The sequence below is a fragment of the Sapajus apella genome, unplaced genomic scaffold (genome assembly GCF_009761245.1).
Source record: "Sapajus apella isolate SASKATOON/1434 unplaced genomic scaffold, GSC_monkey_1.0 scaffold21, whole genome shotgun sequence".
Taxonomy (NCBI): Eukaryota; Metazoa; Chordata; class Mammalia; order Primates; family Cebidae; genus Sapajus; species Sapajus apella.
In genome coordinates this window covers 5,507,533-5,533,742 of record NW_022436961.1, presented here as the reverse complement: position 1 = coordinate 5,533,742, position 26,210 = coordinate 5,507,533, and the positions used below count along the sequence as shown (strand labels likewise).

General features: G+C 42.4%; 2 protein-coding genes and 1 pseudogene across 20 annotated transcripts in view; 2 read left to right on the top strand and 1 right to left on the bottom strand.

The window, feature by feature from the left end:
- NSD3 (nuclear receptor binding SET domain protein 3) overlaps window positions 1-18,287 on the bottom strand; it is a 116,288-nt gene extending 98,001 nt beyond the window's left edge. For 12 of the 14 annotated variants that reach the window (XM_032288173.1, XM_032288179.1, XM_032288176.1 and 9 more), the window contains exon 1: window positions 17,803-18,287. The gene's annotated coding sequence lies outside the window, so the exon portion shown is untranslated. The other 2 variants (XM_032288170.1, XM_032288168.1) reach the window with 2 other exon arrangements.
- A 3,621-nt stretch (window positions 18,288-21,908) lies between these two features.
- The window catches only part of LETM2 (leucine zipper and EF-hand containing transmembrane protein 2), a 27,294-nt gene continuing 22,992 nt past the window's right edge, over window positions 21,909-26,210 (top strand). For 5 of the 6 annotated variants that reach the window (XM_032288208.1, XM_032288204.1, XM_032288207.1 and 2 more), the window contains exons 1-2: window positions 21,909-22,191; window positions 23,536-23,616. In XM_032288208.1, coding sequence (XP_032144099.1) covers window positions 23,570-23,616 — 47 coding nt within the window. In that variant the 5' untranslated portion in view covers window positions 21,909-22,191; window positions 23,536-23,569. Of the gene's footprint in view, window positions 22,192-22,969; window positions 23,044-23,535; window positions 23,617-26,210 lie in introns of those variants that run through there. The other variant, XM_032288205.1, reaches the window with a different exon arrangement.
- On the top strand, window positions 25,152-25,671 carry LOC116558322 (annotated as a pseudogene).

Sequence of the window (26,210 nt, the reverse complement as noted above, 5' to 3'; positions counted from 1 at the left end):
GCAATCCTCCTCTCCATTCCACCAATGGCATACAAATGACTTTGAGTAAATCCCACAACCTCTGTTTTCCCAAAGAAATTAGACTAGTCAAACACTGACCATGGAAATATTTTCTCATGTTTGTTTCCATTTTCCAGCTCTATAAGGTGGATAGAATTTATTTTGTATATCTGGACAAAAGTTTGTTTTTAATTGAGTTCCCAGAGAAACATTTCTATACAAAATTAAACTAACCAGCTTGAATTATCCACATCAACACTACCAAGATAAGTAAAAGCTGAGTCTCACCTTGCCTATTTCCAGACTCCAAGTGCCATGTTATACATCTTTCTCCTTGTAGAGTCCTATTTTTGTTTTGGTCTGTGATGTGGGCCATTACTGAACACCAACTATGTATCACACCCTGTTCTAGACCTTGAGAAATCCAAAGAAATAAGATTCGGGTCTCATAGAGCTAAAATAAACAAGGAAATTTCAGAGAATGATATGCTACAACAAAACAGAGTAATACAATACAGGGACGGAGGCTAGATTCCTTTTTTTGGAGACGGAGTCTCGTTCTATCACCCAAGCTAGAGTACAGAGACACAATCTTGGCTCATCAGGTATTATCTTTTATTTCCTTTGAAGTTCACTTTGTTTCTGAGGCTTCTGAGTTATGGCTATAGTAAAAAGATTTAAATTATGGTTTACTCAAGTATTCTATATAATATAAAGTTTAAATCTTAAATGTTATATAAACATAACTAGTCCAAAATAAGCTGAAATGCATCTCTCAGGAGGCTGAGGCATGAGAATTGTTTGAACCTGTGAGGCAGAGTTTGCAGTGGGCCAAGATTGCACCACTGCACTCCAGTCTGGGCAACAGTGTGACACTATCTCAAAAATAAATAAATAAATAAATAAATAAATAAATAACTAGCTGGAATGAAGGCAATGCAGTCTATATTTAAATCATTTTGTTGGTCAGCAATCTGTAGTGTTAATAACTGCATCTGCATTGATTAAAAGAATGTTTTAAAATATTCCAGCTTTCAAGCAACTATTATCAGTAAGTTATAGTTATCTTTCTTTCCCATGAAGAACTTATTTACCTAACATAGCAAACATATTGGAAAAATGAGATTTTAAACATCCAGTCCACAAAAACACACAAATACAGTAATCACAAGAGCAAACAATCTAAAATTATGCCCACATCTACTTAATTCTTTCCCTTCACTAAGAATATCGATTCTGGGCTAGCCACATGTAGCTATTTAAATCTAAACAAGTTAAAATTAAATTAAAAATTTAGTTTCTCAGCTACACTGGCCATATTTCAAGCCTTCAATATCAACATGTGGCTAGGGTTACCATATTGGTCAGTGTAGATACAGTGTATTTCCACCATCACAGAAAATTCTATTAGACTGTGCTTATCTACATTATTTTTCAAATTTTACCTTAACAAAAACATCCTTTAAAAGCTTAATAAAAAGGCCGGGCGCGGTGGCTCAAGCCTGTAATCCCAGCACTTTGGGAGGCCGAGGCGGGTGGATCACAAGGTCAAGAGATCGAGACCATCCTGGTCAACATGGTGAAACCCCGTCTCTACTAAAAATACAAAATATTAGCTGGGCGTGGTGGCGCGTGCTTGTAATCCCAGCTACTCAGGAGGCTGAGGCAGGAGAATTGCCTGAACCCAGGAGGCGGAGGTTGCGGTGAGCCGAGATCGTGCCATTGCACTCCAGCCTGGGTAGCATGAGTGAAACTCCGTCTCAAAAAAAAAAAAAAAAAAAAAAAAAAAAAAAAAGCTTAATAAAAATAAGATTAATTATAAGTTTTTAAAGAAATCTGTTAGTATTACTGTGATGCTATAAAGAAGTCACATAAGAGAAGTTCAGCAAATAGATTTCTACACCAGAGTAGGAAAAATTCATGCTGGGTGCGGTGGCTCATGCCTGTAATCCCAGCACTTTGGGAGGCCGAGGAGGGTGGATCACAAGGTCAGGAGATTGAGACCATCCTGGCCAACATGGTGAAACCCCATCTCTACTAAAAATGCAAAAAAATTAGCTGGGCATCGTGGTGCACACCTGTAGTCCTAGCTACTTGGGAGGCCGAGGTAGGAGAATTGCTTGAATCAGGGAGGCGGAGGTTGCAGTGAGCTGAGATAACGTCACTGCACTACAGCCTGGGCGACAGTATGAGACTCTGTCTCAAAAACACACACAAAAAAAATTTCATATACCTAGGGTCAAATGAAATGTCCACAAAGTAGAAGATGTACTCTAGCATTGGTCTTATAGTCATGAGACTTGAACTTTAGTTCTGCTTCTACCTCTAACTTAGCTGCATAAATTTTGAAGACAGACAATATCTTTGGGTTTTGATTTAACATCATAAAAAGGTTGGATCAGGTGATCCACATATATAAAAGGACCACGAACAAATGGGAAAATGAGCTGTGATTCCTCCTAGTTATCAATACATAAATGCAGGGCTTGAATCTTCATTCTGACAAGAATATATGTGGTTAAAATACTAACTTTTGGCCAGGTGTGGTGGCTCATGCCTGTAATCCCAGCACTTTGGGAGGCCAAGGCAGATGGATCACTTGAGGTCAGGAGTTCAAGACCAGCCTGGCCAACAAGGTGAAACCTGGTCTCTACTAAAAATACAATAATGAGCTGCCGTGGTGTCACATGCCTGTGGTCCCAGTTAAGGCAGGAGAATCACTTGAACCCGGGAGATGGAAGTTGCAGTGAGCCGAAACTGTCATTGCACTCCAGCCTGGGCAACAGAATGAGACTCTGTCTCACACAAACAAACAAACAAACAAACACTAACTTTAAACCTTATCTACCACCTTAACATTAAGACAACCATTATTTGTAATATCAAACAATTACATGAAATTCACAACCCTAGGATTTTATGAGGTAAAATCAGAATGACCACCATGATTCTCTTTACAAAATTCTAGTAAGAAATCAAGGTGTATTGGAGAAGTTGTATGTTTTCTTTTAATTTGTTTTAACTTTTCTGAATTTAAACTACTAATAGAGCAAAGTATCTTTTTTTTTTTTTTGAGACAGAGTTTGGCTCTTGTTGCCCACACTGGAGTACAGCGGGGCGATCTTGGCTCACTGCAACCTCTGCCTCCCAGGTTCAAGTGATTCTCCTGCCTCTGCCTCCCAAGTAGCTGAAATTACAGGCATGCGCTACCATGCCCAGTTAATTTTTGTATTTTTAGTAGAGATGGGGTTACACCATGTTAGTCAGGCTGGTCTTGAACTCCTGACCTCAGGTGATCCACCTGCCTCCCAAAGTACTGGGATTACAGGTGTGAGCCACCTGTAATATTTGCTGAGCTGCAAAATATTTTTATAGTATAACTGTACTACTCCACAATCTGTTTAGCTTTAGTGTTGTCAACTTGAATATTTTCTAAAATGTGTTCATTTTAAATTTTCCACTAAAAATTTAGAGAAGGACGATGATTAAAGACGTTAAAATATCCTGAATTAGGAAGTGATCCACATGAAATAGAATATAGTTAACAAAATATAAACAACAACAACCACCACCAAGTATTTCATTTAACCATAAACCCTGTCATTAAATTCAGACAGTTTTCACTTGACTATGATTCCATTAAGTTACACAATATTTTAGGTTGATTTGTAGTTCATATTTTTTTTCCTGACTTAACCACATTACTATTGAACTGCGTTTTACCAATATCAATCTTACTAGTAAAATACCCTGTTTCCCTTTATCTAGTTTAACCTCAGCTGTCTTTACTTTGTTGTTGACCACACCCGGCAACAGTAGACAGTATTACCACTTCAAGGAAATTACATTATTTTCCAATCCTTTACAGCAAGGGTAGTTGCTCACAATGAAAATTACTACAAACAACTTTCATCAGTCATCTTGTTCCATTCACTATGAAATCTAGTAAACTAACAAGTTCATCCACATATTTTCCTACCTACTTCCTGAACAAACTTTTAAATTACAGTAAAATGGTTTGAGATTGGTTCTTAAAATTTTGCAAACATTCAAATTTACTTTCTTTTACCTTGTATTCTCCATTCCCCACAAAAGGGCAAAAGAGAAGGTATGCCAAAAATGATACATAGTTTTTAAAGCACTAAGCAATTTACTATATCTAAAATGATAATTTACTAAGTTTATCTTCTATAAAGACCAGTTAGGGTTTTGTTTGTTTTTTTTGTTTATCACTTTAGTATTTTAGGTTCAACTGTATTCAACATGTAGTTTTCAAAATAGCAATAAAAGTTAGAAAATTAGGAACTACACATTATACATCCAAATTTTACATTACCTATTTGTTTAACCAGGGCACCAAGCTTTGGTGAAGCTATAGCCATCATCAAGTTTTAATACCAACAGTGGAAGTAAAATTGGACTGGGAAGTTAACTTCATGTTCAAACTTGAACCAGCATGAATTTTCTTACCAATTAAGAAACACCCATATAACCCATGCAAAGATTCTGTTTAGGTATTCTGTTCAACTTTTAACTTCTATGAAAGTGAATTTAGGCCAACTGAGTTCATTTCTTCTTTCATTAAACATGTGACTAAAGACTAGCTCATTTTGTGTACGTTATCTTTCTTCTACTAAAAAAGTTATTAATTAACAACTATATATCTGGTGCAGTTCTAGGCACACTCTAGTACTTTTAATTTGAATCCCCATAATTCCAAGAATATATTTTCATTTGCACTTTTAGAGATAAGAACACTGATCTTAGCGGTAAACTGAAGTGGGGATAGGAACTCAGATCTCCTTGACTCTTGCCCTATAATTCACTACCCACCCAGTTTTTTGGGGCTTTGTTTTGAGACAGAGTCTTGCTCTGTTGCCCAGGCTGGGGTGTAGTGGCATGATCTCAGCTCACTGAACCTTGCCTCCTGGGTTCAAGTGATTCTCCTGCCTCAGCCTCCCGAGTAGCTGGGACTACAGGCACGCGCCACGATGCTAGCTAATTTTTGTATTTTTAGCAGAGACGGGGTTCACCATGTTGGCCAGGCTGGCCTCAAACTCCCGATCTCAGGTGGTCTACCTGCCTCTGACTCCCAAAGTACTGAGATTACAGGTGTGAGCTACCACACCCAGCCAGCGCACCCATTTTTTTTTTTTTTTTTTTTTTTTTTGAGACAGAGTCTTGCTCTGTTGCCAGGTTGGAGTGCAGTGGGACAATCTTGGTTCACTGCAACCTCCACCTCCCAGGTTCAAGCAATTGCCCTGCCTTAGACTTCTGAGAATACAGGTATGTGGCCACAATGCCCAGCTAATTTTTGTATTTTTAGTAGTGATGAGGTTTCACCATGTTGGCCAAGATGGTCTCAATCTCTTGACCTTGTGATCTGCTCACCTCAGCCTCCCAAAGTGCTGGGGTTACAGGCGTGAGCCACCGCGCCCAGCCAGCTCACCCAGTTTTTAAAAAATATTTTGTTAAATGGCTTAAGCAAACAAGACAAAAGAACAACTTTCATGGGTGAAGTTCAGTTAGAACAAAGCAAACCACTCTTAATAAAAAGAAAACCGTATCTTCTATAAGGTAGTAAGTTTGCTACAGTTAAATGTATAGGTAAAACACACTTTCCATAGATGTTTTCTAAAATAAGGCGCTTCTAAATCAAATTTGAATTTTTAAAAAAACATTTTAAATCATACATACTAGTCTCTTAATAAAGACATTCTGACTGTCCAGGAGAATAATTTTATAATTTAAAAAATATACCTCGTATTTTGTTTCATCAGCTTAAACTTTATATGTCAGGTTTTCTTAAAACAGGACATAGGTGCATCATCTTTACGTGCAGGACTTTCTAAAATCTCACTCAAATGCATATAAAATACATATCACACAAGCTGTTGTGTTCCTGTATATTATACTACACTTTAAATGTTACAAATAAATGCTATTTTTAAAACAAAACTTTATGATATTGCTGGATTTAAACTGGTTCAAACCTTTCTGGAAATGTTCTGAAATTGATTGTGGTGATGGTTGTACAACCCTGTGGACATACTAAAAGCCACTGCATCGTGTACTTTAAATGGGTGAATTTTATATATGAATTATATCTCAATAAAACCATTATTTTAAAAATCTTTCAAGAGAAAGATTTGGAAATATGTATCGAAAGCTTTCAAAATGTTTATATCTTTTAAGTAATTCTACTTCGAGGAATTTATTGTAATGAAATAATCAATCATATAATTTTTTTTAATGTATAAGGGCATCCATCAACTTAAAATATCCCAAAATTGCAAATTACTTAAAAGATCTTCAACACAGAATGGTAGATAAAAGCACACCCATACAATAAAATTCTATATCGATTTTTTAAATCACAAACATATTTCATAATGTAATAATATGGATGTACCATTCCAATTATGTAAAAAAAAAAACATACATAAGAAAAAATATTGGAAGGATATAGAACAAAATATTAATAGTAGTTACTTCTAGCTAGTAGAATTTTAGATAAATTTAATTCTCTTTATACTTTCTGGTTTTCAATTTCTCTGTAATAAACAATCCTTACATAAATGTTATTTTAAAACTAGTAGCCACTTTGGAGAAGTTCAAGTTTTCCATTAAAAAATAAAAACTAACAAGTGGTAATGACACAGAGACCATGAGGTAAATAAAAGTATATTAACTCTACTTCATACACAAAGCCAAATTACCTAATTTATCTTTTTAAAAATATCAAATATGTTTACTTCCACAACTAGGAAAACTCAACATATATATCCAAGATTTAAAATCACTATCACCCATGGAAGGGAAAAATTAGCAAGAAATATATTTAACCTTCAATGGGAGTAAAAAAGAATGACATTCTATTGCACTACAGAAAAGAATTCGAGGGATACAATAAAGCAAACAAGAAGTTTCTCACCACAGTCTAATATGAAATACTACATTCTGATGCATTTGAATCTTGCAGAGGTCATATAAAAGGAGACCGCTTAGAGTGACAAAATTATAATAACCAAATAAAGGCTTTCATTTATAAAAATGCCTTTCTCAAAGTTCACATTGCAGAGTTGTACGCAAATAGACTGTGTTCAGCGGTACTCAGAGGGAAAAAGGCATTCAACTTTTTCTGCTATCCTAATCCTCAAAAATTAACACTTAACCTTTCCAAATACCTAAGAAAATAGTCTTGAAGGCCAGGAAAGCATAATGCAGTTTCTCTAGTTTCAAAAGAAATTTGGTTCTCTTGGCCAAATTAAAGAAAAGGTAAGATTCAAGAAGCACAAAGGATGAAGGGTCAAACACAGATTGTCATCAATGATTATTTCTTATGTTAATACTTCTCGAATGGTTCCATTACTGCAAAAGCAAGAGTGTCAAACTCGTTTTTGTTAAATAAGATAGTTAAGCTAAGAAATTAACAATGTAGACAAAACATTTTCTAAGCAATCATTTTAGAGTTTGCATATTAATTTAAAACCTAATCACTGAATCTTACCAAAAAGTGCAACAGAGATGAACTCTAAATAAACAACACTTTGAGGCCGGGCGCGGTGGCTCAAGCCTGTAATCCCAGCAGTTTGGGAGGCCGAGGCGGGTGGATCACGAGGTCATGAGATCGAGACCATCCTGGTCAACATGGTGAAACCCCGTCTCTACTAAAAAATACAAAAAATTAGCTGAGCATGGTGGCGCGTGCCTGTAGTCCCAGCTGCTCAGGAGGCTGAGGCAGGAGAATTGCCTGAACCCAGGAGGCGGAGGTTGCGGTGAGCCGAGATCGCGCCATTGCACTCCAGCCTGGGTAACAAGAGCGAAACTCCGTCTCAAAAAAAAAAATAAATAAACAACACTTTGTATAAACAGGATTCAGTATTAGTTTTTGTATTTGTCGGTAAGGTACTAAGATTTCAAATCACTAAACACTGACAATAAATGTTAGAAAGCTGCTTTCAAAAAAATTGTTCAGATACCTCTGACAATAACAACTGAAAATTGGTTATTCAGTTTTCATATTTGTTGACCTCTCATTGTTATGAATTTTTCAGGTTTTTTTGTTTTTGTTTTTCGAGGAGTTTCGCTTCTTCGCCCAGGAGGGGTGAAGTGGCCAAATCTCGGCTCACTGCAACTTCCGTCTCCTGGGTTCAAGGGATGCTCCTGCCTCAGCCTTCCGAGTAGCTGGGATTATAGGCTCCACCACGAAGCCCGGCTAACTTTTGTAGTTTTGGTAGAGACAGGCTTTCGCCATGTTGGCCAGGCTGGTCTCCAACTCCTGACCTCAGGTGAGCCTCCCGCCTCCGCCTTCCAAAGTGCTGGGATTATAAAAGCATGACACGAGGCCGGGCGCGGTGGCTCAAGCCTGTAATCCCAGCACTGTGGGAGGCCGAGGCGGGTGGATCACTAGGTCAAGAGATCGAGACCATCCTGGTCAACATGGTGAAACCCCGTCTCTACTAAAAATACAAAAAATTACCTGGGCATGGTGTCCCGTGCCTGTAATCCCAGCGACTCAGGAGGCTGGGGCAGGAGAATTGCCTGAACGCGGGAGGCGGAGGTTGCCGTGAGCCGAGACGGCGCCATTGCACTCCAGCCTGGGTAACAAGAGCGAAACTCCGTCTCAAAAAAAAAAAAAAAATAAGCATGACACGGCGCCTGGGCCTCAGGTTCTTATGATTATATTTAAAAAATAAAAATAAAAAAAGTAAATAAATAAAACCCACCAAGGAAGGACATCAACACATTTTTATCCTTAAAGTCCAACTACCACCAAAGCAATATCAGCTAAACCAATGAGACTGTCTCTGCAACTTTTCTTAAAGGGCTTATTACCTGGGGAATAGTTACATGACGTTCACTTCCTTTTTTTTTTTTGAGACAGAGACTCTTGCTTTGTTGCCCAAGCTGCAGTACAGTGGCGCAATCTTGGCTCACTACAACTTCTGCCTCCTGGGTTCAAGTAAGTCTCCTACCTCACTCAGCCTCCCAAGTAGCTGGGATTACAGGAGTGTGTCACCATGCCCAGCTAATTTTTGTATTTTCACTACCTAATTATTTGTTTACTGTACATTCAAGTTTTATACGCTTTTATATTTCACATTTCATAACTTAAAGGCTTTAAAATGCCTTTTTTAAAAAAAGTTTTTGTTTTTACATATAGCTTTCTTTTCTTTATTTTTTTTTGAGACGGAGTCTCGCTCTGTGGCCCAGGCTGAAGCGCAGTGGCACAATCTCAGCTCACTGCAACCTTTGCTTCCTGGGTTCAAGCGTTTCTCCTGCCTCAGCCTCCTGTGTAGCTGGGACTACAGATGCCCACCACCCACACCTGGCTAATTTGTGTGTGTGTCTGTGTTTAGCTGAGACGGAGTTTTGCCATATTGGCCAGGCTGGTCTTGAACTCCTGACCTTGTGATCCTCCCACCTCGGCCTCCTAAACATATAGCTTTCTTCAGACTCTGAAGATAAGAGAGATTAGATAACATAAGATTCAAGAGACAAAATATTGTCTTGGCTATGCTCCAAATGCCACTAGGCACATCTCCATCTGATCTTCTTAATTTCAAATCAATTTGATAAACTAATTTTTTTAACCCATGAAATCCCAGTAAGCTACCCATTCTTAAATTTAAAATGCCTCCCTATAAGGATCACTTGAGGCCAAGTGTTCAAGACTAGCCAGGCAATAAAGTGAGACTCCATCTCTACAAAAAATATAAAAAAAAAAAAAAAAAAAAAAAAAAAAAGCTGGAAGGACCAGCCCAGTGGCTCACGCCTATAATCCCAACACTTTAGGAGGCCAAGGTGGGAAGACTGCTTGAGCCCAGGAGCTTAAGACCAGCCTGGGCAACTTGTCAAAGCCCTGTTTCTACCAAAAAAAAAAAAAAAAAAAAACTAGCTGGCTGTGGTGGCACGCGCCTGTAGTCCCAGCTACTTGGGAGGCCGAGGTAGATCACCTGAGCTTGGGAAGTTGAGGCTTCAGGGAGCCATGATTGTGCCACTGCACTCCAGCCTAGGTGATACAGTAAGACCTTGTCTCAAAAAAAAAAAAAAAAAAAAAAAAAAATTAGTTGGGCAGAGTGGCACACATGTGTAGTCATAACCACTCCAGAGGCTGAGGGAGAATTGCTTGATTCAAGGAGTGCAATACTGCAGTAAGCTAGGATCATGTCACTGCACTCCAGCCTGGGCAACAAACAGAACAAGAAGACCCTGTCTCTAAAAAAATAAAATAAAATAAAATAAAATAAACCTCTTATATATCTTGGGAAATACATATATAACTTACACCAAAATAAGAAAATGTACTTCTATAGTAGAAAAATACTTATTTAATATTTAATTATCCATTAGAATGTGGATGATACAAGCTATGAAGAAAAATCAGGACACATACACTCTTAACAATTTTTTTAAAGTAGTCATACAGAGCCAGGTGCAGTGGCACCTGCCTGTGTTCCAGCTACTAGAGAAGCTGAGGCATGAAGACTGTTTGAGCACAAGAGTTTGAGTCCAGTAGACGCAACACAGCCAGACTCGGTCTCACAAAAAAGAGAAAAGAATTATACTGAAATCTGAAAACCTGATTCTCTGTAACATGACAGTTGATTTAGCCTGAAAGGGTCTCTGAAATCTTAATTTTCCCATCTTTGGATTGAGTTAAATAATTCTTGTGCTTTCCAACTTAACATTTTTAAAAAGCCAAGTTATTTGTGGGAATTCTATCAAATACCTCAGAAAATGCCATATAAATGTAAGGTATTATTCATGTTTTATCTTTCCATGCTACACATGGCTGAAATTGAAACGGTATGAATATCAACAATTTTCATTTTCCTAGTCACTTTCTCTAAGTAGCCCTAAATATACATGGGAAAAATGAAAAACCTAGTAAGAAGAGGAAAAAAGTTATCACTGTAGATAAGTTAATGATGATGAAGATCTACATCTGAAAAAAGAAGCTAAGAATCGTTTTTCAAAGATTTTTCAAATTCAAAATCTTATCAATAAAGATGTGCTTTAGGAGTAACAACAGATCCATGTGGTGAAAACTGAACATTCTCTAAATCCACAAAATTTAAAATATCCCTTACCTTCTTTTCATGCTACACAGTGCAGGTACAACATACTACAGAAGTATAAGTGTAAACACAGAAGTATTTAAAGTCTTTATTACATATTTACTAAAAGGAACAGTAAAAATGAAAACAAAACTGGAAGCTTTTAAAAAAAAGTTTAGGTAATGTTATAATAAATTTCTTAAATTTGTTCTTAATATTTATAAAATTATAAATTAGTTATAATTTATAAAAAGAATGGCCTGCAGAAATAAAGTTCCCCATTCATTTAAAAACTCAAACACTGGGGCTGGGCTCCGTGGCTCATGCCTGTAATCCCAGCACTTGAGAGGCTGAGGTGCGCAGATCACAAGGCTAAGAGATCGAGACCATCCTGGCCAACATGGTGAAACCCCATCTCTAATAAAAATACAAAAATTCGCCAGGTGTGGTGGTGCGCACCTGTAGTCCTAGCTGCTTGGGAGGCTGAGGCAGGAGAATCATCTGAACTCAGGAGGCAGAGGTTGCAGTGAGCCGAGATCATGCCATTGCACTCCAGCCTGGGCGACAGAGCTAGACTCTGTCTCAAAAAACAAACAAACAAAAAACTCAAATGCTGGACATGTTGATTAACAAATAAATAAATCATCTTAGTTGCTCTTTCAAAAATAAACTGCTTTTTTTAAAAAAAAAGTAAAGCTAAAAACAGAATTGCATTGAAAAACAGATTTTTATGGACAGATGCCAAGTTCTATGCATTTTTAAAGCTTTAATGATTTTAATTTCTTAAGTGTCTACAACAGACAAGACTATCTTTTTGGTTTGAAAGATCCCAATGAATAACCCATTTTCTTTTTGATAGAAAAAAAATTTAAGTAAAGTAATCAACAGTGCCTGCTAAGATTTTCAACTTGTTTTCAATTAGGAATTTTTAGCTCACTTTTAAAATTTTACCAATGTCTCAATTTTCTTTCCAGGTCCTTTTCCAAGACCACGATGGACCTCTAATTTTTTTTCATTTCATTGCTATCTTATTTTATTGATAATTTTGTTCAAACAGGAAAAAGTCACATACAAAAACACACACTTCAAGATAACTTAGACACGATTCAGTTTTGCATGTAAAATATTTTGTGCATATATTGTATCTTTACAACATGGTGAATAAAATATGGAAGAAAAAAAAAAAAAAAAAACACTCAACATCTCTTGCCTCCCTGCAGCTTACTTGCCTCTAACTCATTATACTAAATATACCTAACCTTAAGTTTGCCCCTCACCTTCAGCTTTCATAGGCAGCTCTAATTCTTTCTTTGTTTTTCTTGAGATGAAGTTTTGCTCTTATTGCCCAGGCTAGAGTGCAACAGTGTGACCTCACCTCACTGCAACCTCTGCCTCTCAGCTTCAAGCAATTCTCCTGCCCCAGCCTCCAGAATAGCTGGGATTACAGGTGCACACCACCAGGCCTAGCTAATTTTTTGTACTTTTAGTAGAGATGGGGTTTCACTATGTTGGCTAGGCTGGTCTTGAATTCCTGACCTCAGGTGATCTACCCACCTGGACCTCCCAAAGTGCTGGGATTACAGGCATAAGCCACCATGCTGGCCAGGCAGTTCCAATACTTTCATAGTAAAGAAGTTAATAGGTTGTGCTGTAAAGAACCAAGTAACGAGTTTGTCACAAAAGCCCTAGACTTCACTTGCATAGGCCTCAGTTTTCTCTCTTGTAAAATAAAGTAGCTGGACTATCTCTAGTCCATTTAACAGGCTATTAGGAACTTAATTCAGGACCAACTATTATTATAATAGCAAAACTTGCTAACAAACTGTTATTGTTTCAAACAACGGAATACTTATAAGACGCTTAAAAAAAAGCTGTGGATCTGTATGTACTAATTTTTATTGTTTTGGTTTTTTGCTTTGTTTTTGAGACGGAGTCTCAATTTGTCTCCCAGGCTGGAGTGCAGTAGCACAATCTCAGCTCACTGCAATCTCCGCCTCCCGGGTTCAAGTGAATTGCCTGTCTCAGCCTCCCCGGTAGCTGGGATTACAGGCATACACCACCATGCTCAGCTAATTTTTGTAGCTTTAGTAGAGACCGGGTGGTGGGGGAGGGTTTCACCATGCTGGCCAGGCTGGTCTCGAATTCCTGACCTCAAGTGATCTGCCTGCCTCCACCTCCCAAAGTGCTGAGATTATAGGCGTGAGCCACCATGCTCAGCCTCGTTTTGTTTTTGTTTTGTTTTTGAGATGGAATCTCACTCTGTCACTCAGGCTAGAGTGCAGTGCAATCTCAGCTCACAGCAGCTTCCCCCTAGGGGTTCAAGTGATTCTTCCATCTCAGTCTCCGGAGTAGCTGGGATTACAGGCGCCGGCCACCATACCCAGCTAATTTTTGTTATTTTGGTAGAGGTGAGGGTTTCATCATGTTGGCCAGGATGGTCTCAAACTCCTGACCTCAAGCGATCCAACTGCCTCAGTTTCCCTCCCAAAATTCTAGGATTACAGGCGTGAGCCACTGTACCCGGCCGTGGATCCACACGTACTAATTTAAAAAGATGTCCCAGATAGCCTGTTAAAAAGAGAAAGTGGTCAGGTGCAGTGCCTCATGCCTGTAATCCCAGCACTTTGGGAGGCTGAGGCGGGTGGATCACCTGAGATCAGGAGTGACCAACATGGTGAAACCCCATCTCTACTAAAAACACAAAAATTAGGCATGGTGGCACATGCCTGTAATCCCAGCTACTAGGGAGGCTGAGGCAGGAGAACCACTTGAACCCAGGAGGTAAAGGATGCAGTGAGCCGAGATCGCACCATTGTAATCCAGACTGGGCAACAAGAGCGAAACTGTCTCAAAACAAAAACAAAAACAAAAACCAACCAAACAAAAAACAACCACCGCCACCATCAGCACCAGAAGAGCAAAATGCAGATAGTATGGTCCATTTGTAAGTACTCTGAGAGATATACATGCACAGAAGTTTTCTTAGAAGGACATAAAAGAAACTTCAAGTTTATAAGTTATCAGTGGAGAAGAGTGCTAACTTTATTTTAGCCTTCTAAGATATGTGAACCCTTCCTTCCCTTTCCTTCCTTCCTCCCCACCCCCCCACTCTCTCTGACGCAGTTTCACTCTTGTTACCCAGGCTGGAGTGCAATGGTGTGCTCTTGGTTCACTGCAATCTCCGACTCCCAGGTTCAAGCAATTCTCCTGCCTCAGCCTCCCAAGTAGCTGGGATTACAGGTGTGCGCCACCACGCGCGGCTAATTTTTTGTATTTTTAAGTAAAGACAGAGCTTCACCATGTTGGCCAGGCTGGTCTTGAATACCTGACCTTGGGATCTGCCTGCCTTGGCCTCCCTCAACCATGCCTGGCTTCTTTTTTTTTTTGAGACACTCCAGCCTGGGCAATAAGAGTGAACCTCCGTCTCAAAACAAACAAACAAAAGCCTCTGTATCAGCTGGGTACAGTGGCTCACACCTGTAATCCCAGCACTTTGGGAAGCTGAGGCGGGTGGATCACGAGGTCAGGAGTTCGAGACCAGCCTGGCCGACATCGTGAAACCCCATCTCTACCAAAAAATACAAAAATTAGCTGGGCATGGCAGCAGATGCCTGTAATCCCAGCACTCGGGAGGCTGAGGCAGGAGAATTGCTTGAACCTGGGAGGGGGAGGTTGCAGTGAGCTGAGATTGTTCGACGTCACTCCAGCCTGGGTAACAGAGCAAGGCTCCATCTCAAAAAAACTGAGGCAGAGAATTGCTTGAACTTGAGAGGTGGAGGTTGCCATGAAAGCCTAAAAAAAAAAAAAAAAAAGTACTGACTTTACAAACTATTGGAAGGATAAAAGAAAATTAGGAAATCATGCATGTCAGACACTCAGCATAGCACAGTGTGAGGACAACTGTGAGCAGATATTACTAGAATTATTATGAATATTATTATAAATTCCAGAAACTGCTGTTATTAGAATCAGATTTGACAGTTCACTCAACAATCATCAATCTCAAAGACAATCAGTTTCTTTTATCCAAAGCTCATTCAATCTGATCAGTATAAGAGAGAGCATTTGTTAATTTAAGGTTTAAAAAAAAAAAAAAGCCATCACAGGTAACAGGTGATGGACATATTAATCAGAGTTTGGGTTTTACGTGCTACTTAACAAGAGTAGGCTTCTTTGTATATGAATACCTGTCCAAGGAACCAGGATACTTATGACAGCTGGGTAGGAACCCTGATCTTTAAAGGATGCTGAATACATAAAAATAAACCATTCCTTTTCTCTCTCTCTTTTTTTTTTTTTTTTGCAATGAAAGCTTCCAACACAAAATTTTCTATTTAATGATTGCTTATTTTCCTAAAAATTTACATCACTGATGTATACAATTTACCAGCTAATTACAAATAATATGTCAATTGAGTAGGGGCTATAAAACTGAAACTGCTATAAAAATAAATTCCAAAAAAAGCATGCTGAATTTCTTTTTTTTTGAACGCAACTTTTCCTCAGAATTTCAAACAAATTCAGGTTGAATATTATCAAATTAAAATACTCCATGTTGTAAATCTGGCTTTTATACTAAAAGGCCCTCTCAAAGTACCACTTTAATGATATTCATTTTAATTTTTCTAACAAACCAAGAACATATCCTAAGCTTCTATATAACAACTGAAAGGATGTTGCCATTTAGGTAGAATAAACACAGTTCGATTGGTTTGAGTCTACCATATTACAATGTTAACAGGCCTTCTTGGTATTAGAGAACCGTTTCAATATCAATGTGATAGGTTAAAGTTTGGATTATTCCAACTGCTATAATAAAAACAAACGGTCACACACACATTTAATAATTTTCAATAGGAAATAAAATAGGCTCTACTTAACACCAATGTATCTACTGTAAATTTGTCAGAATTTAAACCTTAGAATCGTAATTATTTCAAATTGTACAAGTAGTTACAGCTGAACATATTAAAGTTACTGTAGCTTTCCTGAGAGTCGCCTGAAGTTCCCATCAAAAAACAAACAAAACAACAAGGAAATCCTGGCATCTCAATGAGACTCTAAAAACTGCATGCCTACTTCATAGATCATTGCACTGTGCTAAACTGGCATCTGGAGACTACTGAGCTAGCTATTTGAAGGCAAAAGGAAGAGATGGGGAGTTTATTTTAAAAAGAAAATACTATTTAACACACTCATCACTCTTAACACCTATAAGCAAGAGCTCATCACCTATAAGTAAGAGCTATCAGAAATACTATTTAAAAATATATACATTTCTAATTTTTCAACATTCAAAATACAGCAAGCAGATAATCTACCACAAGCAGATCTTCCTACCCCTTTCACCCGGACACAGCGCTTTGCCAAGAGCACAGGCCCAAGTAAAATAACCGATGCAATTTCCTTGTTTACTTAAAGAATTGCAGAAAACATGCTGCCTGGTTCTGGGGCTTCTGAAACAAACGAATTTTCAATACGTAAAATACTTGATCATGTTTTATATGTAAGCGTAGTAATGATTCCTTCAGCTAGAAAAATCTAGTTTTAGATTGATTAAAAGGGTTAAATTTACACTGCAGCTTATCAGCATTCCTTGTTTGCAACCAGAAGGAAGAGGGTAAAGAGAGGGAGAAAAGCAGCAAAAACACACAAAATGGAAAACATCACTACCTCCTTTGGCTGTTATGAATAATTTAAATGACCCAAGATGTAAGGGTAAAAGAGTTCATGAACAGAAAGAAAGGGGGCTAACATTCTGAACTGGCCTCTTCCAGATTCATACTGATGTCGGAGAGGAAAAGGAATTTATTTACACTGCAGTGCCTGGCAGCAAACATGGCTGCCCCTGCCCCCTTTAAATCGGAATAATCTTCACTCCCTCCCCAAACCGTCAAATTATGGCCATGTCTCTCCCTGCCTCCCTACCATAACACAAACACATCGCCTCCTCCCTCAAAACAGTAAAACCCACACCTCCCCATTTCACAACAATCACAATCCCATAACCACTAGCTTCTCTATTCTCTTGCTTGAAAGAAAGGCACAGAATACACACAAATATAGGAACAAAAGGCTTCCCTTCCTAACACTTTAACGACCCCCATCCCCTTCTTTTCCTCCCACTCTGACGCTAAGCCGATCGTTCTCATCCCTGTCATCATTCAGTTAATTTCCTTCCCTAGCCCAATCCTGTCTTCCAGTTTCCTGCGTCTATTTCCCATCCTCCTATTGCAGCCTGCCTCATCCCTTTTCCTAATCCACCTTTTCCTTCACTTTCATTCCTCATTTCTCCCTTCATTAACATAAAATACCTCATTTCTCCAGCAAATTTATCCCCTTCCCCTAGACTCTTCTGCTTCCCACACTCCATCCCCAAACCTCCCTATTTATCTCAGTCCACCCAGGTCTCTAATCTCCGTGCAACTCTTCACCCCTTTCCCTGCCCCTCCCCATCCATCCATATCCCCGCCCCCATCCCACTTCTACTCCCAATTCCCAGCTCAGCGCCACTCCGACTCCGATCCCACTCCCACCTCCCCTGCCCCACCCCCCAATTCCCTCCACACCCCCCACCTGGCCATCTGCTCCTCCGTCAGGACTCCCCTCGAGCCCGTTCAGGCCACCAGCTTCCCCTTCCATTCCTCCAGGGTTCTGGTGCCCCAGCCTTAGGTCGCCCCCTCCTCAGCCCTTCCTTATACTACACGCGCGCGCGGACACACATACACATGCACTTTACCTTCAGTTTGTTCCATTCTAACCCCCCGGCCGTGTCAGTGCGATCACAGGAGAGACACTGAGGCCCGGAGTGGGGCTGGGGTGCGGGCAGCCGCTGGGGCCGCGCGGGGAGGAGGCGGAACCGAGCTAGGCCGCATGAAATCCCCGAGCTAGATTTTCCCCGCGTCGGACGCCTCTGCCATGGCGGCCGGCACCGAGGAGCGCCACGGCCGGGCCGGGCCGGGCCGGGCGTGCCGCGGGAGAAGGAAGGCTCGGAAGGTGGGGAGGGAAGGGGAGGCCGAGGGACTGGGGTCGCCCCACCGCCGACACCGCCAGAGAGGAGCCTAAGGCTGGCGGCCCGGCCTGGGCAGCAGGGTCCTCAGCGCTAGGCTCCGAATTCGCACGCCTCTCCGCGGCGACCTGTGCACAGCCCCCTCGGCGTCCGCCGCCGCCGCCGTCGCCGCTGCTCCCGCCGCCGCCGCGCACAAAGCCCCCCCACCCGGACTCTCCGGGCTCCGCCGCCGCCAAATCCTCAGACCCTTATTGGTCGCGGGCCGCGGTGCCTGCCGGGAAATGCAGTCCCGGGTTCGGGGCGCTAGGGGCCCAGGAGCAATCGGCGAGTCTGCTGGGCGAAGGGGCGGGAGCGCAAACCAGGAACGCCCGCGGCCGCTAGCGTCTGGACAACCGGGGAGACTGGGCTAGAGGGCCGAGGGACGGGGAGGGACAGTGTGAGGGAGAGTGACACACAAAACACCCGGGGAAGCTGGAGGAGGCGGGGAAAGGTGGGGCCCGGAAGGGAAAACTGGGCTCGGCGCGTTCTGTGAAGCTGATTAAAGAACAGCGTGCATTCAGGGCCATATGGCGCTCTTCGGCGTTAGAAGCGACCCTCGCACGGTCCCCGGTGGGCGACTGCGCGAGGGCAGGGCAGTCCAGGCGACCCCTTGGCCGTCTCCCATCCCACAGCTGTCAGGGAAGGGCTCCCATTCCAGGAGGGTCTGCATCTGGAATGCCAGGGGCGATGCAAGACCGCCTTGGGGGCGATTTCCCTCTCAGCCCCGGCTGGATTGTCGATGGTCCCCCTCCCCCGGTTGCCAGCCAAAGGAGGCCGGGCCGGTGGCACCGTCCCGCTGAGGAAGCGTCCCGACTTCCCCGGCAGGCGCCGGCCCCGCGCGTCTCTTCCTGCTCAGCTGCGGCCCGGAGGCTTGTGGGTAACCGGGAGGACGTCAGCGCCCACCGCATCCCCTGGTTCCCCCCGGCCGCAGGAGACCGCAACGGCTCTGTGCCTGTCACGTGCCGGGGCCCGCCGCTGCTCGCCGCCAGACCTTCGCATCGAGGGACGTGAGGGATATTTGTCCCAGACGGCCCAAGCAAGAACCAGAGGAGGAACTGGGAGGCAATTCTCCGTCATCCTCTAGCCCCCCGGATCCTAGGAAATGTATGGAAAACAATGGAAGGTTAGATGTTTGCACCAGTGATCTAGCCCAGCAGGAGTGTGCCGACCAGGTGATATTTCCTGGGGCCTGGTGATAAGGACTTAGAAGGTTACAGCACAGAGACGGGAACGTAAAAAAGAAACACAGGCAGTAAGCAAATGAGGAAACCGATACTGTCTGTTCTGAGAATAATAAAGCCATTTCACTGCTAGACGTTATACTCTCTGTAGACGTTAGTGCTGGATGTCTTTGGTACTATTACAAGAAATTAGGTATCTGTATCTTTACCACGTAAACAGGAAATTAAAAGATTCCTACAGATCAGTTATTTGAATGGGCACTAGTTATGAACCCTTAAAAAAACAAAAACAAAAACGTAACCCGGTTAATTCTACTAAGGATGATACTGAGAATTAAGAGTTCTCATTACTATTAATCATTAAATATTTTTAAACGTATGCTTTAAGTAGTACCACAAGTTAAAGCTATCAGTAAAAGCATACTTTTAATTTGTGATATGGCTTTTTAAAACACAGATGGCCAAAGCAGGCCACTAAGTCTAGCTTAATTCTATCTCCAGGAAAGAGGGATTAATTAAATTAGTATTTTGTTTTTCTATGAGCCTTTCTACTTCCATTCTTCTTTTTCTTCCTCCTGTGTCTTCCTTGCTTTGTTGAGAAACTGTTGTCTTGACCCAGCCCCTGGGTTTCTTCCTTGAGAATCTGTTAAATTGTATATGAAGTAGATGCACAGTCTTTTCCCGCAAAACATTACAAAATACAGTTAATATTTGATCTAGTGCCATATTTAGGAAAATGGCCATTAAAAATAATAATTTACATTTTCAGCATCTAACATCTAAGTTTTAGACCATGCTTACTTTTCATCACAGAAAATGAGCAAGCAGCTCATTAAGACAGCAATCTAACACAATTCTCAGCGCCAGAGTCATGGAGGAAAAAATATTTTTTAAAAAATTTCTTTTCTGAAGATTATATACAGAAACTCCTTACATGATAAATAATTTATCCTGAAAGTCAAAGAAATTGTCAAGTCTCATAATAAGGGAAGACAGACATTGCTTTCAACAAATAGATTTCAACAAGAAGGGTTCTTAACCCTTCTTTTTTTTAGGATAGGATTGCTGACATATGGCCGTTGTAGAAAACCTAGCTCATCTTTCAAATACCGGGCATGGAATCGTTCATCTGGTTTATGAATACTTAATGATATTCACTGTGCCTCGTTGTAAGTGAATACAATGCATGAATATTTCCCCGTATAAAATGTCTCCCAGGGAACTGAGAATATTTTTGCATCCTTTATGATCTTTTCCAGAAAAATACCAGTACATGGTAGTGCAATTATGAAATCAGTGTGGAAACTACACCTACCTTTTAGAGCTCAAAATTTGACCACCAGGAATTTTCAGTGAGGGAAAAGTAAAGAGTCCAAAGCTTTGCAGATTTTAATTCTAGTAAACAGAACGTGAAGTGAAACCTTTATGTGCAAAGTTGAACATCAGACATGCACAAAGAGACCTCTAGTGGCCAAACTGAAAAGTTTTGCCTATTTAAAGTTGATCCATTTGGTTATTAGCTGAAAAATCCTTTGTGGATTAAAAGCAGTCTGCATTTTTTACTGACGTTTAATACCCGCCATCTTCCATTCTTAAAAATGTGCAGTCCAGATGAGTAAAGTCTGTGGTCAGCTCACATGTTAGGAGACGTATTCTCCGTGAGAAAGCGATTCCTTGCTGTATGGTGGTGTAGAGCCACTAAAAAAAAAAAAAATTTTTTTTTTTAGATGGAGTTTCCCTCTTGTCGCCCAGGCTGGAGTGCAGTGGCGCGATGTCGGCTCACTGCAACCTCTGCCTCCCGGGTTCAAGCGATTCTCCTGCCTTCGCCTCCAGAGTAGCCGGTACTACAGGCGCATACCACCACCCCCGACTAATTTTTGTATTTTTAGTAAAGACGGGGTTTCACCATGTTGGTCAAGATGTTCTCGATCTCCTGACCCTGTGATCTGCCCGCCTCGGCCTCCCAAAGTGCTGGGATTACAGACATGAGTCACCGCGCCCAGCCTAAAAGAAGTTTTTTAAAATCTTCCTTCCGGAGCCAGATAAAATGGATGGGAAAAGATAACTGGGGAACGAGAATATTTCTTAATCTTTTATTTTCCCAAGATGGCTCAGTATAGCCCATCCTAGGAACTGAAGTGCCCTCAAACCTGCAGTGTCTCATTTCACAGTTACTATAACATACATTTTGTATGTTGAGATTTCTACACAAACTACTAATCATAAACAAGACTTGTTAGGGAACATTTGGAAAGCAAATATCTTTAGTAGAATACAGATTTCCATAGACGATTTCACAGTATTCCAGCCTCTGGAGAGGAAGGGAGAGAGATCGTTCCTTCCGATTCCCGCCCTTTCTGCGACAACATCAAGTCCTCTCCGCGCCCCCGAGGCAGTTCCGGAATTGCGGGGGCCGAAGGAGAATACATCAAAGTGATGTCATTCGTGACTCCGAGATGGTTACCATGGCGACTGCCAGACATATTACCCTGTCAGTAGAGTAAGAACCTGTTTAATCCAGTTTTCAATCAAGGGTTTCCTCAGGGGTTAACCACAGCCTGCAGATTGTGGACTGGCAGAAAAACGTCACCTTCGGGCCCCCCAGCACCAACGCTCCTTAAATCAAGCCCCACAGAGAAGTCATTTCGTTGATGGGAATGTGACTTTGCGGCTTCCTGGGCTGCTACAGTGAAGGACGCCCGCCCTCCCCAGAATTTGAGAGCTTATTGGTTGATGATGTCGTCACTCATAACGTCACTCAGATTGACGTCAGGTGCGAGAAAAGAGGCGGAGCCGTAGAGACTTGGTTTCGGGCCTTTCTAGCATGGGGGTCCCTGGGAGGACCCAGGAAGGAACTAGGAGGACCTCGGCGGCCGTTCCGCGGAGCCCGGCCGAGGAGGTAGGGGTGGGCAGGCCCAACCCTCAGACCGCGACCTGGTGGGCCGCACTGCCTTTTTTTCCTCGGGAGCCCGCTCCGCCAGCATCCTGCTCCTCCCATCAGCGCCAGATTCAGGCTGCCTGACAGCTTCCAGTTCCCATCGCGCTCTCCTCCGCTCCCGACCTCATCCCCGCCCGCGTCCCAAACTCTGAAGCTCGGTCTCCCCTCCCCCGCACAACGCGCTCCCTCCTTCCTGTCCCGGGCTCTGCTTCTCCTCGGCTTCATTTCCAACAACCCCGATCGTCCACCAGGGTCGTCGTTCTGGTGCCTGTCCCACCCCCCGCACCAAAAAACCAAAGCAAATCCCTCAGACCCCGCCGCATGCAGGCCGCCGGCGGAGGAAGCAGAGGGCGCGTTTTGCTCCAGTGTCGTGAGGGGCAAAGCCGAGGGAGACCAGGAGCAGCGGGCGTGGGGCAGTGACAATGTGAGTGCGAGTGGTGTCCGCCGCCCGGGAGAGCCCCGGCCCGAGCGGATTAACTGCCGCCTCGGGTCTCGTCTTCCGCCAGCGAAATGCCATCCACCGTTAGTATGGGTTCAGAGGTTCCAAGCCCCTGTTCAAAGTGTCGGCTCTGTGGTTGAGGTTTCTCTCCAGGAGAGCCCCTGGAACTCCCTTCCCAGCCGAAAGAGAGCAGAGCTGCCATTGGGAGATGCCAGCTCTTCTGCTGCCCTTCACTGCCCTTCGCCGCCCTTAGCAGAAAAGCGCCCCTGGATGGAGAATGGTTTTGGTGAAGGTTATCTACATATTCAAAGCTCAGTTTGGGCTCTGGAGAATCACTAGCAAGGGAAACAGTTTTACCTCCACTTGAGCGATTAGTAGGTTCCATGTCTACCTTCATTCACTGCTACCTAAATTAGATTAGTGGGTACTTCCAATCGTCAGGGTTTGGGACAGCTTGCCTAAATATAGAACAATGCTAACTGAAAAGATATCCAGGATATTTACTTTCTACCTATATTTTAAGGCTACAAATAGGTATGTCTTGCTCCACTTTTTAAGTACTTGGCAATCATTGAAGTTGCATTACTAGATACTGTTGACCAGAAATCAAAATGTCTCTGAGGACTGAACCATCTTCATGAGCATCATCATCTTAGAGATCATTACCATTTGCTGGAATATCAAAGTACCATTCTCAAGTCCAGAGCTAAGAAAATATCTACGATTGTTGGAAGTTAGCTTGAAGGAGATTTTGTACCTTGCCTATGCAAATGTTCTACCTTTGCAATAGTTAAAAACACTTAAATCCTGATGTATGTTAATTGTTGTGTTTTAAAAATACTAAATCGTTTACTTCTTTTGCCTAGGTCTCTATGTTAACTAGTTGAGACAAAAATAAATATGGCCTTCTACAGTTATAATTCAGTCTTAGCTATTGCTCGAACAAGGTAAGCATTGGTGTTACCCCCCTCCCCATATGAACTTCATTATTTTTTTCTTTTTGAGATGGAGTCTCACTTTGTCACTGAGGCTGGAGTGTAGTGGTGCGATCTCTGCTCATTGCAACCTCCATCTCATGGGTTCAATTGATTCTCCCGCCTCAGCCTCCGAGTAGCTGAGATTACAGGCGTTTGCCACCATGCCCAACTAATCTTTGTATTTTTAGTAGAGACGGTTTCACCATGTTGGCCAGGCTGGTCTGGAACTCCTGACCTCAGGTGATCCGTCTGCCTTTGACTCCCAAGGTACTGGGATTATAGGCGTGAGTCACGTTGCCCAGCCTGAACTTCATCTTTCTAGATGGAAAGGCTATGTATAAAGGGATTGGCTTCGTACACAATTAAAACTTTCTTGGAGACTGGGCTTGAACCTGGGATGTGGAGGTTGCAGGTTGCAGTAAGCTGAGATTGCTCCATTGCACTCCAGCCTGGGTGACAAGAGTAAAACTCTGTCTCAAGCCGGGCGCGGTGGCTCAAGCCTGTAATCCCAGCACTTTGGAAGGCCGAGGCAGGTGGATCACAAGGTCAGGAGATCGAGACCATCCTGGTCAACATGGTGAAACCCCGTCTCTACTAAAAATACAAAACATTAGCTGGGCATGGTGGTGCGTGCCTGTAATCCCAGCTACTCAGGAGGTTGAGGCAGGAGAATTGCCTGAACCCAGGAGGCGGAGGTTGCGGTGAGCCGAGATCACGCCATTGCACTCCAGCCTGGGTAACAAGAGTGAAACTCTGTCTCAAGAAAAAAAAAAAAAAAAGAAAGAAAAAAAGAAAAACAAAAAAAACCCCCAAAACTTGGTTTTTAGGATGTTGACATCTTAATGTATTTAAACTTACAGCAAATTTTCTATGTGCTTTAGAACTCAGGCAGAGTAATTTTGTAGATGTGTGGTACAGGTTAAGATAGAAGATGTAATTTTTTTCTTTCTTTCGTTTATTTTTATTTTTTTGAGACAGAGTCTGTCACGCAGGCTGGAGTGCAGTGGCATGATATCTTGGCACACTGCAACCTCCACTTCCCCTTCCCAGGTTTAAGAAATTTTCCTGCCTCAGCCTTCCAAGTAGCTGGGATTACAGGCAAGTGCCACCACACCGGCTAATTTTTGTGTTTTTTTGTACAGATGGGGTTTTGCCATGTTGGCCAGGCTGGTCTTGAACTCCTAACCTCAGGTGATCCACCAGCCTCGGCTTCCCAAAGTGCTGGGATTACAGGCATGAACCACTGTGCCTGACCAGAAGATGTAATGGTTTTAGAGTGACATATCTTTAATTGATGAATGTCACTTGAGGTCCTTAGATGTAAAGGGAGTAAAATGGCTGATGAACAAGCCAGTCTTAGGGCATATTTCTATCCCATTAAGGTCTGTTACCATTTATTTATTCACTGAGACTAAATAAAAACTATTCACTGGTCACTTTCCCCTTTTTGGCCATTCAAAGAGTGTTTTATCTTGGCATGCTTCAAAAATAGTCTGAGGCTGGAGCGAGGCAGCCGAGTTACAGACGCAGAGATGTAGATCTTTGTGAAGACTCTCACGGGCAAGACCATCACCCTTGAGGTCGAGACTGCGGACACCATTGAGAATGTCAAAGCCAAAATTCAAGACAAGGAGGGTATCACACCTGACCAGCAGTGTCTGATGTTTGCCGGCAAACAGCTGGAGGATGGCTGCAGTCTCTCAGACTACAACATCTAGAAAGAGTCCACCCTGCACCTGGTGCTGCACCTGTGAGGTGGCATTATTGAACCTTCCCTCCGACAGCTCGCCCAGAAATACAACTGCAACAAGATGATCTGCCGTAAGTGCTGTGCTCTCCAGCACCCCCGTGCTGTCAGCTGCCACAAGAAGAAGTATGGCCACACCAACAACCTGCACCCCAAGAAGGTTAAATAAGCCTCTTCCTTCTGGGAAAGGCAGCCTTTTGCCCAGGCCCCATGGCCCTGGAGCCTCAATAAAGTGTCCCTTTGGTTGACTGGAGCAGCAAAAAAAAAAAAAAAAAAAAGTCTGAGGCATGTTGCAGTGGCCCACACCTATAATCTCAGCACTTTGGAACGTCTGGGTGTGGTGGTGTGGGCCTTTAGTCCTCGCTACTCTGGATGCTGAGCCTGGGAGGTCGAGGCTGCAGTGAGCTGTGATCACACTACTGTTCTCCAGCCTGGGTTTTTAACAGTTTAAGAACCAAGCCAGGCATGGTAACTGTGCCTGTAATCTCAGCTCCTTGGAAGGCTGAGGTGAGAATTGCCTGAGCCCAGGGGTTTGAGGCCACTCTGGGCAACATAGCAAGACCCTGTCTCTTAAACAAACTAAAAAAAAGAGCCAGGTGTGGTGGCTCATGCCTGTAATCCCAGCACTTTGGGAGGCTGAGGGATCACTTGAGGTCAGGAGTTCGAGACCAGATGGGCAAACATGGTGAAACCCCGTCTCTACTAAAAATACCAAAATTAGCCGGGTGTGGTGGTGGGTTCCTGTAGTCCCAACTACTCAGGAGGCTGAGGCAGGAGAATCACTTGAACCCAGAAGGTAGAGGTTGCAGGGAGGCTG